The sequence below is a fragment of the Protopterus annectens genome, chromosome 12.part0 (assembly GCF_019279795.1).
Source record: "Protopterus annectens isolate FY-2018-M chromosome 12.part0, PAN1.0, whole genome shotgun sequence".
Lineage (NCBI taxonomy): Eukaryota > Metazoa > Chordata > Ceratodontiformes > Protopteridae > Protopterus > Protopterus annectens.
The window spans coordinates 944,591,585-944,607,591 of NC_056746.1; the positions used below are offsets into that span (position 1 = coordinate 944,591,585).

General features: G+C 41.9%; 1 protein-coding gene across 3 annotated transcripts in view; it reads left to right on the plus strand.

The window, feature by feature from the left end:
- NELFCD (negative elongation factor complex member C/D) overlaps positions 1–16,007 on the plus strand; it is a 1,198,759-nt gene that overhangs the window by 159,480 nt on the left and 1,023,272 nt on the right. For all 3 annotated transcript variants that reach the window (XM_044089975.1, XM_044089974.1, XM_044089973.1), the window contains exon 4: positions 11,632–11,741. In XM_044089975.1, the coding sequence (XP_043945910.1) occupies positions 11,632–11,741 (110 nt within the window). The remainder of the gene's footprint in view (positions 1–11,631; positions 11,742–16,007) is intronic.

Below are 16,007 nucleotides of genomic sequence, written 5' to 3' on the forward strand. Positions count from 1 at the left end.
CTTGATGCTGTGCCTTTACTTATAAGTTGAGCCACACAGAAGGATTTCCTCAGTACTGTAGCTACCTGGTTGTCAAAGTTTTGTTTACTGTCTCTCTGCGTTCCTAGGTCCATCACCACTGGGCCTACCTTCAGGGGTGTGTAATCAATATTATAAGTTGCTGGGATATCTGATTTACCAAAGGGTATGATTACGCATTTTTCAGCATTTAATCTCGGACCATGGTATTGACACCAGTTTGTCATTTTTAAGCCTGTTTGCAAGATGTCAACATCGTTTGGGAATTCAGTGATTGCTCCCCGCTTACAGTTGTCGTGAATCGGTGAACTTGGTGAACCAGAGCCCCCCCATCACTGGCATTTACTTCAGAACCTGTAGGCAGGAAGATGAAAGCTGATCAGCCAACTCATAATGAGAGTTTTGTCTTTTCTTAAACTGTGCCATCTTCAGCAGGCCCACATTTCACTTTGACCTTGCATCCCAGTGGTGTAAGGGTCTGGCTTCATCCCCTCACAAGCCAGAGCCTATGTAAGGGATACCCTTAATTATACCAAGATGGGGAAATTACCTTCAAAACCCCGCTCCCTATGAGCTGTGTCATGTTTGCTGAGCTTAAGGTATTTTAAGTTTAGGAACTCCACTTTTGGTAATTTATGTGCACTGTTGTCCTTCACTAGGACTTGCTGTACTTTGTGTTACTTGCATACACTGTGCCACAAACGTTGCCATGAATGGCTGTATGTAGTTCCAAAATCACACCCTTAGTTCATCATGCTGCTTATGTGCTTGTCCAGCAGTGGGTGTTGACATTGCAGAAGACAAGACCACCCCCTTCATCCTGAAATGGCTAGGCAGGCATTGCTGTCTCACTGCTTTTATCCTCCTGCAACTTCTCTTACAGTGCCATGATCTTTACTCCGTTCTGTCTTGGTGTGGTTAATAGTCAGGACTTTATCCAAGTTCTCTATGTAGCTGATTGGCTAGAACTGAAAGATATTTAAAAATTCAAAAGTGCTTGGGATCTAAAATTCAGTGCAAAAAGCATTATGTGTTCCAATGTTGCCTGAAAGTTTGTGATGTATGTGTTGAGTTGTGGGTGTTGAGTTTGTTGCTGAGTTGGAGACCTGTCCATGATATTTTCTGCCTTGTGTCCACTGCATTGTGTTGTAGAATCTAGCTTCCCCCATCAAATCCTGAAGTGGATTAAGGAGGTAATCAGAAAAAAAAAATGAATGTGTACATTTTGGTAGACTGAGAGAATGCTAGACAAGAACATTTGTTAGTTAATGGCCTGTGTCTTTTCAACAGAGGATACGAGTCCCAGCATACACCATTTCATGTGTACTCAAGTGTATTAAGATGTCAATTTTATCAAAGGCTGTATAGCTAGACTTGCTGAATATTAAAATCCACCTGCTTTTTGGGGTGTTCCGGCAAGAGAGGAGAATGTCCAAGGTCACTGAGTAAGGCCATTGTCTTGGAGCACTGCACACATTTTTGGAAACCCTATTTTCTCAAAGGTAATGACAAGTTGGGAACAGTTAGGGAGAGCTGGGAGGTGTACAGTAAGAATAATAACATGGTCTGCAGTTCGTCTTCCTTAAGACGAACTAAAGTTTTTAATTTTATGCAGAGTTGAAACACCCATTGAGAAAGGAGGTGGGGCATATTCCAGGATCCTTTGGAGTTCTTTAAATTCTTCGTGTTCCACTGTTGCAGCCCTGACTTGTGGAACTTCCTGCTGTGAAAGCCCTTGGCCGGCTGGACTACCAGAGAAATTCTTTGTTCCTCCTAAGGCTGGCAGGTGCCATAACTGACATCAGTATACTCTGGTATATAGGGAGCTAGTCTGCGTTAAGAAATCAGTCTTTTCTTGCCATCAAGCCCGAAGCAGTGTTTCAGTGTCTCTGTTGGTCTGCACCAGAGAGAAGTTGAAAAGATAAGTACCACATTGGGGAACTCTTTTCTTTTGCTTTAAACTCGTGTCAGATAAAGTAAATAATTGTCTCCATCGTGGTAAGTAAACTCGCACACAGACTTCCACTCTCTTTGTTACCTGTTTAGTCCAGGATCACAACATCCCTAGTTGCCGCTTTTGCACTTGCTTTAACTCAAGGATGATTAGACATAGATCTCAGATTCTTGCTAGATTCTTTAGTCTTGAAAAACAAAACTGCTTGGCTGTTCTCGGTGTCATTTATTTAGTTTTTACCATGCAACTCTAATACTTTCTGGTACTCTTTGGCATGGACATTTTTGAGCAAAGGACTTGGGGTAGTTTCTGTTGTGTTCACATTTACAAAATTTAGTCTTGAATGTTCTCATCATTGTCTGATGGCATCCACAGGTCTTCTGGAGGTTGACTAGCCTTAAGTGTAAGAGGGAAAAAAGAGAGACCCAAGCTCAGTCCCCTCGGACTGCAGCCAGTCCCTGTCTGTCTTTCCCTCTAGGCTTGTGATTGTTGAAGGCGAGGTGCTTTCCCAGTCCCTTTCTCTGTCTGAGATGGTGAAGCAGGTCTCTGAGACCCATTCAGAGTCTGATATGCCATCTGGTCCCTCTATATCTGCAAAGGCCCTTTCTTTCATCTCGTCAGTAGAGTCTGGGACACCTCAGCAGTCCTTGGCTTCCGAAGAGTGTTCTCTTCTTGGTGATTTTTCTCTGCGCGTTCAATCTACATTGGTTCATCTTTCTTCCAGAGAGACAGGTGCCAGGATGTCAGATGTGCTTAGGCCCAAGGCCAAAGCAACTTCTAAGGGAAGTATTGCTGCAGTGCCTTTGCCTAGGCCTACTGCATCTCTTTCTCAGAGATACCGACAGGACTTGATTAGGCTAGCAGCAGACCTGATCTATAGTTAAGTCTAGACAAGGTCCCGGGGGTACCTCCCCATATAAAAGGAAAAAAGACCCTACTTTGGAAGCGTTTCCACCCCCATTTGAATCTTATGAGGAATCTGACCTAGAGGAGTCTGGTTCGGATGAAGAACCCTCTGTTACATCTTTTGAGGATTCAGAGGAGAATCTGCTCTCGGCACCCAGAGGATATCACCTTTGGAGAGACTCTCCATGCTATGAGGGAATGTTTTCTGTGAGAGTCGCAGGAATACCCTTAGTCAGAAACGAGAGTAAAGGAATTCCTGGAAGTGTCTGAACACAAACCTCTTGCTATTCCACCCATTTTAGAGGTAGTTGAAGATTCTTTCAGGATTCCTCCTTGAAATCCTGACTCTCATCTCCCAGACACTTGTAAACCAGATGGGTTCTACAGGATGCAGGATTCCCATAATTACCTTTTCAAAAACCCATCTGCTGATCCAGAGATGGTCACCCCAGGACCCAAAGGGCTAGAGTCAGTTCCTCCGGAAACCCTTTACCTACTGAATGAGAGCAGAGCCCTTGATAGATTGGGAAAAAAAGTTTATACTTCAGCCACCCTTGCTATGTGGGCTCTCAACTGTCAATTTCACATTATTAAATATCAACATACATTCTGGATCAGCTAAAACAAAAGGTCTCTTCTTTAGAGGATAAAAACCTCTCTAAAGAACTTGTAGATTTCTGCCATTCCAGTTCTCCGGTAGCTAGGCATTTCTTACACTGTGGCTTTGACGCTATGGAGGCTTCTAGCTGGGCAGCTGCCACTGGATCAATGATTAGGAGGCATGCATGTCTTGGGGAGTAATCACTTCCTGACCATGTTAAATCTAACCTTTTTGATGCTCCCCTTGACATGGAATTCCTCTTTGGACCTAAAGCTGAGGCTGTTCTTAAAAAAAAATGGAAGATCAAGCTAAGTGTGCAGTCTGTGAAAGACTTCCTCCTAGGTTTATCAGTAACTGTCTCACTAAACACTGGTCCTTTCCCTCCCAACCTAGAGGCAAGCCGAGGAAAACCCAGCAGGAAAGAACCATAGGTAGCCACAGCGGCTGCAGAAATCCAGACAATTGTCTCAGAAGCTAACAGGTAAGGGAGTTCTAGGCCCTAGGCTTCTGCCAGAGAGCAACAGTGCACCCCCCCCCCAAGAAGACTACGAGGAAGGCTGTCTCTGTTCAAACAAAACTGGACTCTCATCACTTCAGAAGACGAGTGGTGTCTAGACATTATTTAAAATGGTTACAAACTCACTTTCAAAGAGCTTTGAAGATGCTAAGGCTGTCCAGATGTTCCTCAGAATCAAAAATCAGAGGTCCTTTTTCAAATCCAGAATTTGTGTGCTTTGGGATCAGTGGAACCAGTTCCAGAACATAAAAAAAGAAAAGGTCTACTGCAGATTATTCATGGTTCCAAGAAAATAAGGCTCTTGGCAGCCTATCTTAGATCTGTTCAACCTCAATCAGTTTCTCCAGGTAGCAAAATTCAAATTGTTGACACTTCAAAAGCTTTTATACATGATAGCCCTGTGGGCCTTTATGGTTTCTCTGGATTTAAAGGACGCCTACCTGCACATCACAATTCAAGAATCACACAGAAGCTTTCTTCGCTTCAGAGCAGGTTCCAGTCACTGTCAATTTTTAGCACTGCCCTTTTCCTTGTCTACTGCTTCAAGGGTTTTCACAAAGTGCCTGGCCCCTACATTTGCTTTCTGCAGGACCAGAGGGGTCCAAATATACTCCTGCTTGGACAGCTGCCTGATACAGGTCACAAATTTATTAAAGCTTCACAATGATCTGAAGTTTATCCAAGACCTCATTTCCTCCTTGGGCTTCATGATAAATCTGCAAAAATCCAGTACTGTTTCAATCAAGAAGATAGTCTTCCTGGGGGCACTCCTGGACCCTTTACTTCAAAAAGGCTTCCTTCCCCCAGACAAGGTCTCTTTTTGATCCACTACTATCAGTGCATCCAGCAGACATGATCCATGTCAGCTAGAGTGTGTCTCCGGGCACTGGATACATGGCATCTTGTATCCTAATGGTTCCCCTGGCAAGGCTGCACATGAGAAAACTACAGTGGTACCTCAAAAATGTATGGTGCCAACACAGTCCCTAGAGACTGAGATACAGTTGATCCCCTTGTCTCAAAGAGGTTGCATGTTGGGTACAGGTTTGTACCCAAAATCAGGGCCTTCCATTCAGATTCACTCCCCAGGGTCAAACTCTCACCGCCGACACCTCCGAGACTGCTTGGGGCACTCACTTTCAACATTTCCAGTCCCAAGGGAAGCAGGAGGCTCAGTTGAGCATCAGGCATATAAACTGGAAAGAGCTTATGGCAGTGCAAAAACGCCTGATAGCATTCAAGGAAAAATGGGAACCAGGGGTCCTATTAATCAAGGCAGACAACACCACAGTAATGTGGTACATAAACAGGCAGGGGGGCACCCACTCTTACCCTCTGTCCCGCTTAGCAGTTAAAGTCTGGGAAACTGCTCACTCTCTGTGGTTGCACCTCTTGGCACAATGTCTTTCAGAGTTTCAAAATACTCTAGGAGATCAAAGAAAGTTGGACCCCTGCGAATGGCATCTGCATCAGGCAGTTTTTCTCAGCATTGTCTGGAGATGGGGAGTCCCACAGATAGACCTCTTTGCCATCAAGGAAGACGCTCAACTGAAAATAATTTGTTCCAGGACCAAACAGAAATCATTTCAGTTCCTGGTCATGGAATTTGTTTTTTTGACACAGGAATCAGCCTGGAGAAGAGACACCTTCCCCTTCCCTTGGCTGTCTTCTCCTTTCCTTGACTGCATTCTCTTTCCCTTAGACTCCTCTCTTCATTTATACATTCCCTCTCTTACCTCTACTACCTCATGTGCTCCTAAAGATAAGGGAGGAGGGCCCAAGGGCAAATACTGATATCCCCAGAGTGGCCCAGGCAGTACAGGTATCCTCTGATTTTCAAACTAACCAACCAGAGTCCATGGCTTTTCCCTCAGAGAGTTGACCTCCTTTCTCAGGACAAGGGAAGGATGGTGCACCCCAGCCTGCAGATGCTCAGCCTTTCTGCTTGGATAATCACACAGCTTTCGGCAACAAGCTTAATCTAAGTAAACATGTCCAGGACATTCTTAAGGAACTCCTAAATGAATAAATGCAACAAACTGAAAAATAAAAGAAAACTCTGCCACGACAAGCTGCCGAAGTAAAAAATGAATGGTTTATTAATACACAAGTAGTTTTAGTTTTAAGCGCTTTTCGTTTGCCAAGCAAGCAAACTTCTTCAGAAACAGTGAAATGAAATTCAAATCTGTGTTTATAGAATCAGGTGGTCTTAGTAACCAACATTCTTAAGGAATCCAAAAGACCTAGCACTAGGAAATCGTACTCGGCTAAGTGGAAAAGATTTTCCATCTGGTGCCAACAGCACCACAGTCCTCATTCAATACAGATTACTACCATTCTAGATTACCTGACTAGTGTGGTTGATAAAGGTCTTTCCTACTCCTCCATTAAAATTTATGCATCTGCCATTTCTGGTATGCTTGCTCTTCCTCCTGTCTTTTCACATCCCCTGTTAAAACAGTTTGTTAGGGGAGTCATTTGCATCAGATCACCCCAAAGGCAGTGTACCTGTCCGTGGATCCTTAAGTTTGCTCTTGCGAAATTGACATTACCTCCTTTTTGAACCTGCAGCATCTGCCCCACTGAAGTTTCTAACTAGGAAAACTGCCTTGCTGCTGGCTATCGCCTCAGCCAGGAGGTTCTCTGAACTGCATGCTCTCATGGCAGTGGAACCATTATTTTCACCCAGACAGGGTTTCCCTCAGAACTAACCCTTCATGCCCATGGTGGTCACTGATACTTCTCTAAATCAAGCCATTCACATGCCCACTTTCTTTCTCAGCCCCCAAAAGAAAGGGGAAAGAATACTTCATTCCTTGGATGTGCATACACAGCTCCATTACTATCTGACAAAACACGAGCCTTGTGAAAATCTGACCAGCGTTTTTGTGACCTTTGCCCCTGGTTCTGAGGGAAAGCCAGCTTCTAAACAGGCTATTTATAAATGGATCTCCCACTGTATTTCTTTGCTATCGCCATCATGGGAAGGAATCACATGAGTCTGTCAGGTCACACTCCAGAAGGGCTACTGCAACATCTGCTGCTGCCTTGTCAGGAGTCACTACTAAGGACATCCTAGAAGCTATCACCTGGTCATCTGTGCATACTAAACATTACCACTTGGCAGCCTCTTCTAGGTCCAGAGCAGGATTCCCCACTGCCATCTTGCAGGACATCCTCTCTTCTCCCTAATCTCCTTTTACCCTCTTTTCAGCTTTGGGAATCTTCCCAGAAGTTGGGACTGCAACAGTGAAACATGAAGAACATAGTACAGTTGTGTACACTTACCATAAATGTAGATGGTTGAGTGTATTCACGTTTGCAGTCTTAATTTCTTTCCCTCCCTCCTTTCCCCTTAGCGTACTAGGTAGCTTACTTGTTTCTTTTTTAGGCAAGGGAATCCCTCTTACCCTTTCTTCCTGTAGGGGTTCTCTTCCTTCGTTACCTACTGCTCACGTGAGGCTGCTCCTGGTAGGGGACAAGAAAAAAATGGTTTCATACATAGGCTGGCTGCTTATATACCCAAGTGTGCTGACGTCGGTTAGGGCGTCTGACCTCCTTATGAGGAGCAAAGAATTTCTCTAGTAGTCAGGCAGGCCGACTGCTTTCATGGCCGGAAATCCCACAAGTCAGAACTGCAGCAGTGAATATACTCTAACGTCTACATTTATTATAAGTGTGCACAGCTGTACTTTCCTTAGGGTGGTGCTGTGCTGAAGAAACTCTGACTACAATTCCTGGAACTTTGATCCAAACAAACATTTTGTAGACTAGTGAATGCACATTCATAAGCACCTACACAAATTGTCAGCTGGTATGAAAAGTTTACATAGTCTTGTTTGTTTGTACTCTAGTTCTTTGTATTCTTCACATCTCTAGCAGTTTAATATGCACCCTCTCCCCTGTAGACTAAATGACCTTTTGATCCCTGTACTCTGTATGAATGTTAGTAGTGTAAAACATTTTACTGCACTTTGACTGTTGCTGTTTGAAAATGACTGCAATTTATATGGATGAATTGCAGCTTTTGGAGCACCTTAATTAAGAATTCTTGTTCTTGGTATGTGTGAATTTCCTAGTGTACCGTCTGTTGCACTTCTTTGCATACTGATTTTATTTGAGCTTTTCTCCCTTGGTCTTGAAGAAAGCTGCTCTGCATAGCTGAAGTAACCCAGATAAAGGGAAATAAGTGATTAGATTTTAGTGTTCTAAGATTTTTAGTTTTTGTTTTTTTTTTTAATTTGTATTCTAGACCTTTTTTGTTTAGTGCAGAACATCATAGGATAATTCCTTCATTAGTCTTGTCATCTTAACTTTGCAAATGTTTGCCCTCTTTTTTTTTTTTCCCCCACTTCCTGAATTATATTTCTCTTAGTGGGTGTATGGTGTTCATCATCTCACTCTGGCAAGCATTATGGCCATCCTTTCAGACACATCTGTTTTGTAGTCTTCACACATTCTGTTTTGAGAAGCTGCCTTTTTTCTTTGATTTCATGTATTTCCTTCTCTTACTGAAATGCTGGAGCTCTTGAGTATTTCCTTGAACTCTTGTGCTTTCGCCCCAGTCATCTTCCAGGTATTCAGCCTATTCTCTGACCTTGGAGCCTTCTCTGACTATTGCTGTAGTAGTTTATGCTGTGGGCTGACTGTTTCATTAGGACTGACTTTGCAGTCTCTGATCATACCTCAGTGTCCATTCGAGAAAGTATGAGGTGCATGTTGATCACTGTTGTATGCAGTCTTTTGACAGTCTCTTGCCGAACCACACGTTTACCACCATCAAGCCATTTATCTTGCAGAAGTCTAAAATTGCCTCTCCTTTATTCCTGTTCCACTTTCATGTGGAACCTGGCATTCCTCATATCCTGTTCTTTCTGTCCAGATAATGAGAATTCAGGTCCTTCCATTATCAGTGACAACTTCTGTTGCCCTGTTGTATCTAGTAGGGCCTGCAGTTGCTGTCTGAATGCACATTCTTCCCTGTCATGCCTCACAGGTCATGCATTGTGCTAAATGATCAACCCTGGCAGTGTTGCAGTTAAATGTTCCATTCCCATTAATCACCGTGGGGTAAGAGGCAACTAACATTACTTCCCTCATCCCACATTTAGACACTCTATTTTGGCCACCTTCTTTTTTGTTGTTGTCCAACTCTAAAATAACCTTTAGATTCCTTCCCCTCTTTTATACAAATTTAGGTCTTTTACCCAGTTTATCAATTAAATCAGAGTACTCTAACCCCCCCTTACAGTTTTAACTAATAACATTCTAGATCTACATGTCTGTGTTATTGTAAGACAATACCATAGCAGTCTTTAAATCCTCCATACCCTCCTTTCTTCTACAGTCCTTCATAATGGGGCAAAACCTGCGTGGTCTCCCACTAATAACCTCATCAACCAGGCCCATTGGATATCCATCTCTGAACATCCCTTTTAAATTCTTAACCTGATATTCACTCCAAAAAAATGAGTCTGATGGTATTTTAGCACAGTGCATGACCTGCGAGGCATTTTATTCAGGGAAGACTAAGTGCATTAATACAGATATATATGAGCATGTATACTTTATTAAAAACAGGGATGAGAGAAATGCCCCTTTTAAGCATGCTAATGAATGTAAGAAATTTAAAAAAGATTTTATTTTTTTATTTTGGAAAAAGTACCTCACAACATCAGAGGTGATAACTGGGAACCCCAATTAGAGAAGAAGGAACTTTTGTGGCAAATTAAGTTAAATGCCACAAAATATCCAGGTGTTGGCAATAAAGTTAGTATTAGTGCATTAGCTTTGGAAGCGGATGCAATCAAGTGCAGAAGTCAATATTTTAATGTAGTGTAAATTTTGATTTTGAATATGTTTTGTGATAAGATTTATCAATATATGGAGTTAAGATATTTGTCTATATTTGTGTATTTTCACTTGATATACATTTTTAGGCATTTAATTGAGAAGTGTTGTGAGCCTTCTACAATAGTTTAGTTTAAGGTTCTAAGTATTTGACTGTCTAAATGATTAGTGGATGTGTTAATTTGGGCAAGGAATGATTTTTTATATAAAAGAATTGTATTTATTGTTACTCTTCTGGTGAAGTTCAACTACTTTATGAACGAAAGCACTTAATAGTTGTATTGAGACTAATTAAACTAAGTTACTATGACAGCTTGGCAGCGTTTTTTTCTGGCTTTAGTTTACTCTGGTGTGGATATTTTGGTTTTTGACAGTAGTGTTCACACCATAATAAACAAAAATGGTCTGCTATGTGACTTAATCAGAGTCAAAGTTGACTGTATCAGCCAGCTGCCTGCTCTGAGCATTGTCTCCTATATTGGACTCCTTAAAATAAAAATAAAAAATCACAATATGCATTTGTAATGCTGATAAGTTGGCAAGAAAGCACTGTAAGATTTTCCTGGGGTATGTTTTTTGGCCAGCTTTGCTGTTGAGTAACTAGCAAACCAGCAGAGTTTCAGTGTTGTTGCAGACAGTGTTGCTTATTTTTGTATTTTTGCCAGAAACAAGTTTGCATTATCTAGTGACTGATAGCATCCACATAGTAGCGCTTTGGGAAGTAGTAGCACTTAAGCTAATCCACTTTGCACATGGACAGTTAGAGATGCCATTTTGGTAAACTGGGTGTATATGAAACACAGGGTGAACCTATCGAATGTGGTCCAACAGGTGTTAAAGCTGCAGACGAGTCCAGTTAGTCAGTTTGAAACATAATAGAAAATGGTTGCTCTTAGTTGCACAGATATTCATTTTGTGTGTGTGTGTGTGTGTGTGTGTGTGTGTGTGTGTGTGTGTGTGTGTGTGTGTGTGTGTGTGTGTGTGTGTGTGTGTGTGTGTGTGTGTGTGTGTGTGTAGTATACATGTATACTTTATCCTATGTGTAGTGCCCCTCAGATACAGTTTCTTTTGATAATGAGAGATGTCGGGATTTTTGCTGCTAAACCAACAAAGCACAATCATTTGAAGTGCTTGCCAAAGGGTATAATCGTGTGCTTTGAAACCAAAGGCAAGTCTGCAGGAGGGGTGCCTAATATGAAAAGTGCTGTTATGGCATCAAAACGTAGAGCCATTCTGGAAGGATGTAGCCAAGAAGTAAACTCACTTGTTGAGGCACTGAATCTAGAGCTCCTTTCAGGAGAAGGGCTTGTCAGGAGCAGGAAGGCAGTGGTAGAGCATTGTTGAATAAAGGGCTTTTCAACATGTATGATACTATGACAAGGAACAGAGCCAACAGGATTGTGGCAGGGAATGCTAGCCATACGGCCTTTTCCGTAGTCAAAGTAAAATACTATGGTTTTACGGTTTCACCTTCCCCTAAAATGTAAAAACTCAGTGTAAGGCTTCAGGCTGGTCATACAACATGATACAGGAACATCTTGGATAGCATTCAACATCTGAAACAGTTTAACGTAACCAGTCGTTTACTTAAATCGCTTCATTGTATTTCTTGCTTGGTAATGCCCTGAAAGTTGCACTAAAAGTCTAGTATGTAAATGGAATAATGATGCGACAGAACAATCTTTGGATTTGCTTGTATTTAAATAAGCACCCTTTACTATGTAAACTGTATTGTGTTTTTATTATGCTGGCCTGTAACATTCATAACACTTTGCTTTGTTATAGGTGTAGAGCCCAGTCAGGTCCAGGAGACTGTGGAAAACCATTTGAAGAACCTGTTAATCAAACACTTTGATCCACGGAAAGCAGATTCTATTTTCACTGAGGAAGGAGAGGTGAGTTTTTTTTTTCTAGAACAGGAATGTGCAAAGTGCTGTGAAGTGTTTAAAATATATAGAGTCATAGCCTCAGTTGCAGTATTCTAATTCTGCATCATTAAGCAGACAGCATGTGGTGGGTGGGTGTGTGTGTTAAATAAATGCACATGGGTATAAAAAGTGTGTGCGCCTGGTGCCTATAAAAAGTTGTAGCAAAGGCATTGGTACCCTAGACAACACACCCATTTGCCACCCCAACCCCGTTGTCTGTAAGTTATAGATCAGTGACAGCTTTTGTAATGTCAGGTTTTTTTTTCCTTCTTAAAGGCAACCTTAAGTTATTATGTTGCAGTATTAAATTACTTATTTTCACTTTCTTTGCCATCATTAAGAATGACAGCATTAAACATTTTTCTAAAAAATATGTTTATGTAGTAGCTGAACATTAGTAGCTTTAGGTGAAAAGAGCAGTGTAACAGCTTGTAAACAAACACCCCCCCTTGGGTAGCATACACTGACCAATAACCCCTACATGAGTGCCCTTGGTTCCACCCTTCCTCTAGTTGTGGTCTTCTGATAATGTGTGTATGTAAAATGAATAATTCTGAAAGTGCAATAACTCCTTTGTTTTGCATGTGGCAGTTTTAGGGAATAAAGCCACATGTAAATAATCTGTGAGAAGTCTATGCCAAATGTACAAGATATGCATGTTTCTCGCAGCTGTGTACTGTGTGTTGTATTTCATAGATGCTGTAGGAAAAATGGTTCAGATTATTTTCTATGTGGCATTAAAAAGAAGTATAAGGTGTGTGATGATGTGAGGTACTGCCAGCTGTGCCAGGAGAAGTAGGGCACTGTATGTGTAACATGCCAGCACAGTTAGCTGGAATTTTATAAAGAATCATATGTCATTTGTATATCCAACTGACGTGTACAGATGCTTGTCTTGAAAAATGTTTTTGTAAAGCTGTATGTGTTAAAATGTACCAACAGTGTGGCCTGCTGGACAGAAAAAGAAAAATACATGCATTATTGTAGCTGTAGGCCATAAAGATTGCATCTTACAGTTCTGATTGCAGCCAGAGACAAAATGTCTGGAAAAACAAGTACGAAGAAGCCTTTTGTATTGTTTTTAGCAGTGAACTAATTGCTACTCTGGAAGGGTGGAGGCTTGAAATTTTTATGACTTCAGGAGCTGCAGCACATCTTGGCAAGTGTGCGTGTGTGTGTTATTGACACACACGTACTAAATCCTGACAACTTCTAGCCGGGGGGGGGGGGGGGGCATGGGAACCAGAAGTCAGATCAGATGACCAGATGTATGTGATGTCATTCTGTAATTTAGGGCAAAAAAATGTTCATTGCTAGATGAGACTGAAGTCTCATTGTAGTCTGTTTTTGGAACTTGGCAAAGAAGGACCCCTCACCTACTTCATCTTGCCATGCTTTAGCAAGTAACCAAGGAATAATATTTAGATCAGTCAGGAAAATGTAGTGAGATTAGTTAAGTATTGTTTTTCTGTAACTGTGTGAACTTGTCCACCTGTGTTATTTTTAATATTTCCTGTGATTGAAACTCTGGTGTCTATGGTAAATAGATATTTAATATTTTCATTTTCTTTTATTTATTATTATTAAATATATTTATTTAATTTTGTTAACTGGGATAGTCCAACTGGGTGTTGGCCCATTTTCAGAGCATTCCTGTTAGAAGTTCCAAAACAGAGAACAAAAAACAGTACAGAAAGTTAGCACAATGTATACACTTAAGGTAAACTAAATTTAGAGAGGAAAAAAATGTGCACAGTATACACAATGAATAAAAAAAAATGAGTACCCTAGCAAAAATAATCAAGTGAGTCAAAGTGTAAGAGAGTAAATAGCAAAGGAAGAAGGCAAATTTGACAAAAATTAGAAGAATTACAGATGAAAAAGTTGCAGAAATAAATTTGTAAGCAGCAGTCAAGAATACAGCATAGAGAAGTGTGGAGGAGTTGGTAAAGAAGGAAAGCAAGAAGTGAAGGAGAAATTAAAAGAAAGAGAAAAAAGTGGAGGAGAAAAGTGTAATAGGAGAGAAGGCCAGGAATTTTGAGGCACTAGAAAGTAAAGTAGGAGGGCGAAGAAATGGGTTATTAAAGAGAGAGATAGAAAGGGAAAAACGGAAAGAAGATGAGTAAAAGATGTTGGCTGTAATAGAAGTAAAAGTAATAGTAAAGCAAGAGAGAAGGCATTAGCCAGGAGAATAAAATGAACAGAGCCAGTTAGAATACAGGTAGGGTTTTAGGAGCATTGAATTAAGTTGAGATTGGATATAATGACCCAAGGGATAGTATTCCTTATTTGGAGATATAGCTACAATATATAGTCACTAGCTTTATTATTGGACTTGGAAACTTGTAGCAAGAATTTGGTGGAAGATCAGAGACAATTGTTAGTGTAGGGTTGAAGCATTAACTGAAGGGAAGGGTTATATTCAGGTTGATGGACTAGTCTGTGTGCTGTTGTAAGCTGAGTGTAAGTTAAGAGATGGGGAAGTTCAAGCCAGCAAAGTTGACATAAGGCTGAGCAATGATGAGATCTAGGTGGGGTGTTAGTAGCAAGTTTTGCAGTTTTGTTATAGCAGGATCTGATGTTATCCATGGCATTATTCTTCACAGAAGGATCCAAGGCAGCAACTTTTAGCATGGACAGATCTAAGCCTCAAGCTCCTCCCTCTCCCATAATCCCCTGCTGCTCTAACTTCCAGATAATTTGCCACATTTGGTTATGGACATGATCATTGGCACTTACTGTCAAATAAGTGACTTGGATCAGTTTTTTTCATTATAGCTTAGCTTAACGTTGCTATTTAGCTTTTTCTAGTTTATCTTTAGCTGTAGTGTTATTAGCGTACCTCTCCTCTCTTAGATTTGCTAGTTTGGGTAGTTTCCCTTGTTAGTTGGGCTTTTGGCGCCCTTTTGTTCCTGTTAATCACTAGGTAGTTGTAGATGTAGTTGTATTTTTCAAATGATAATGTCTGAAAAACCTCTGGGTTTAAAAAGTCCTCCTCGGGCAGTTGGAAGATGCCCAATTCTAACTCTCATGAGGAGTGTTTGTATTATTTAGGGGTCCTCACCTGGAGGTTGAATGCTCATTTGTACCTCATTCAACCCCAGGGCTTTGGTGGAGCACCGCAACAAGCTGCTACTTAAAGGCATGGCACGGGGGGGGGAGGCTTATGTTTTCCCTCCTTCTGACCACAAGAGGAAGACCCTTCCATGCCCTTGATAGCTTCTAATAAGCTGCAGCTGTCAGATCTTAGATCCCCGGATCTGACTCCAGTCTGGGCTACCTCGGATCTGAAGTCTTTGGATCCGAGATCCTTGGATTCTTCCTCTGGATCCATGGCCGCCTTGGATCAGAGGCCCTCTGATCTGGTCAAGGTCAGGCCAGCGTCTGATGTGGCCGGTTTGTTGGATCTGATTGCTCCTTCCGCTTGGCCATCAGATCCAACAGGCTTGTCGGATCTACCCATAATTGAATGTACAGCTTTGTCTACTTCCTTGAGGAATTTATTCCAGTACGCTCCCAGACCCTGGAGCTGAGCCCTGGATCACTGACATAGATCCTCAGGGTCTCCAGCCAAGCCTACCCACTCCTCCACTTCCTCCAGATTGTCCAGGTGTTTGTTGCCTTCTGACATGGACAGGATGATGAGGAGCTTCCTTAAAGCCCAAATAGAGTTGGGGCTTCTGGTGTCCCCCGTCTACCAGACTAGGGCAGCTTCTCCAATCCTAATTTGTCGTTCTCTTCCAATCCCAGAGGCTTCGGAATCTCTGGACCAGGATACCCGCAGTCACATTCCGTCGATGTCGAGTATTCACTTTTTCTCGACCCTGTCAGGGTCTCTGGCCTGCTCTGCTCCTCAGCCCTTGGACCAGAGTGGGCCCTGTGCTGGAGTGGTCGGTTGCCGACTCCACAGGGGCAGGGTTGGGTCTGGTCTTTTAGTTTCATAGGTTCATACTAGGCTATCTGCCCTAGGGCATTTATAAGCCTAGCCAGAGTGTGTTTGGCTTTCCCCACCCTTTTAGATTAGTTGACTGTGCCCCTGTATAGTAGGTCACAGAAGATATCTCTTTTAAGGTTAGTTTACTGTGCCTCTGTCTAGTAGGAACACAGAAGAGATCCCAGGGGGTAAACCTACCATCTCCCATCCACTCGTCAAGATTTCTCTTGAAGAGGGTCATTGACGGGCTCTGCCTAACATGGATTGGGATTTTGTTCCAGAGTGAGGGGAGCATCTGA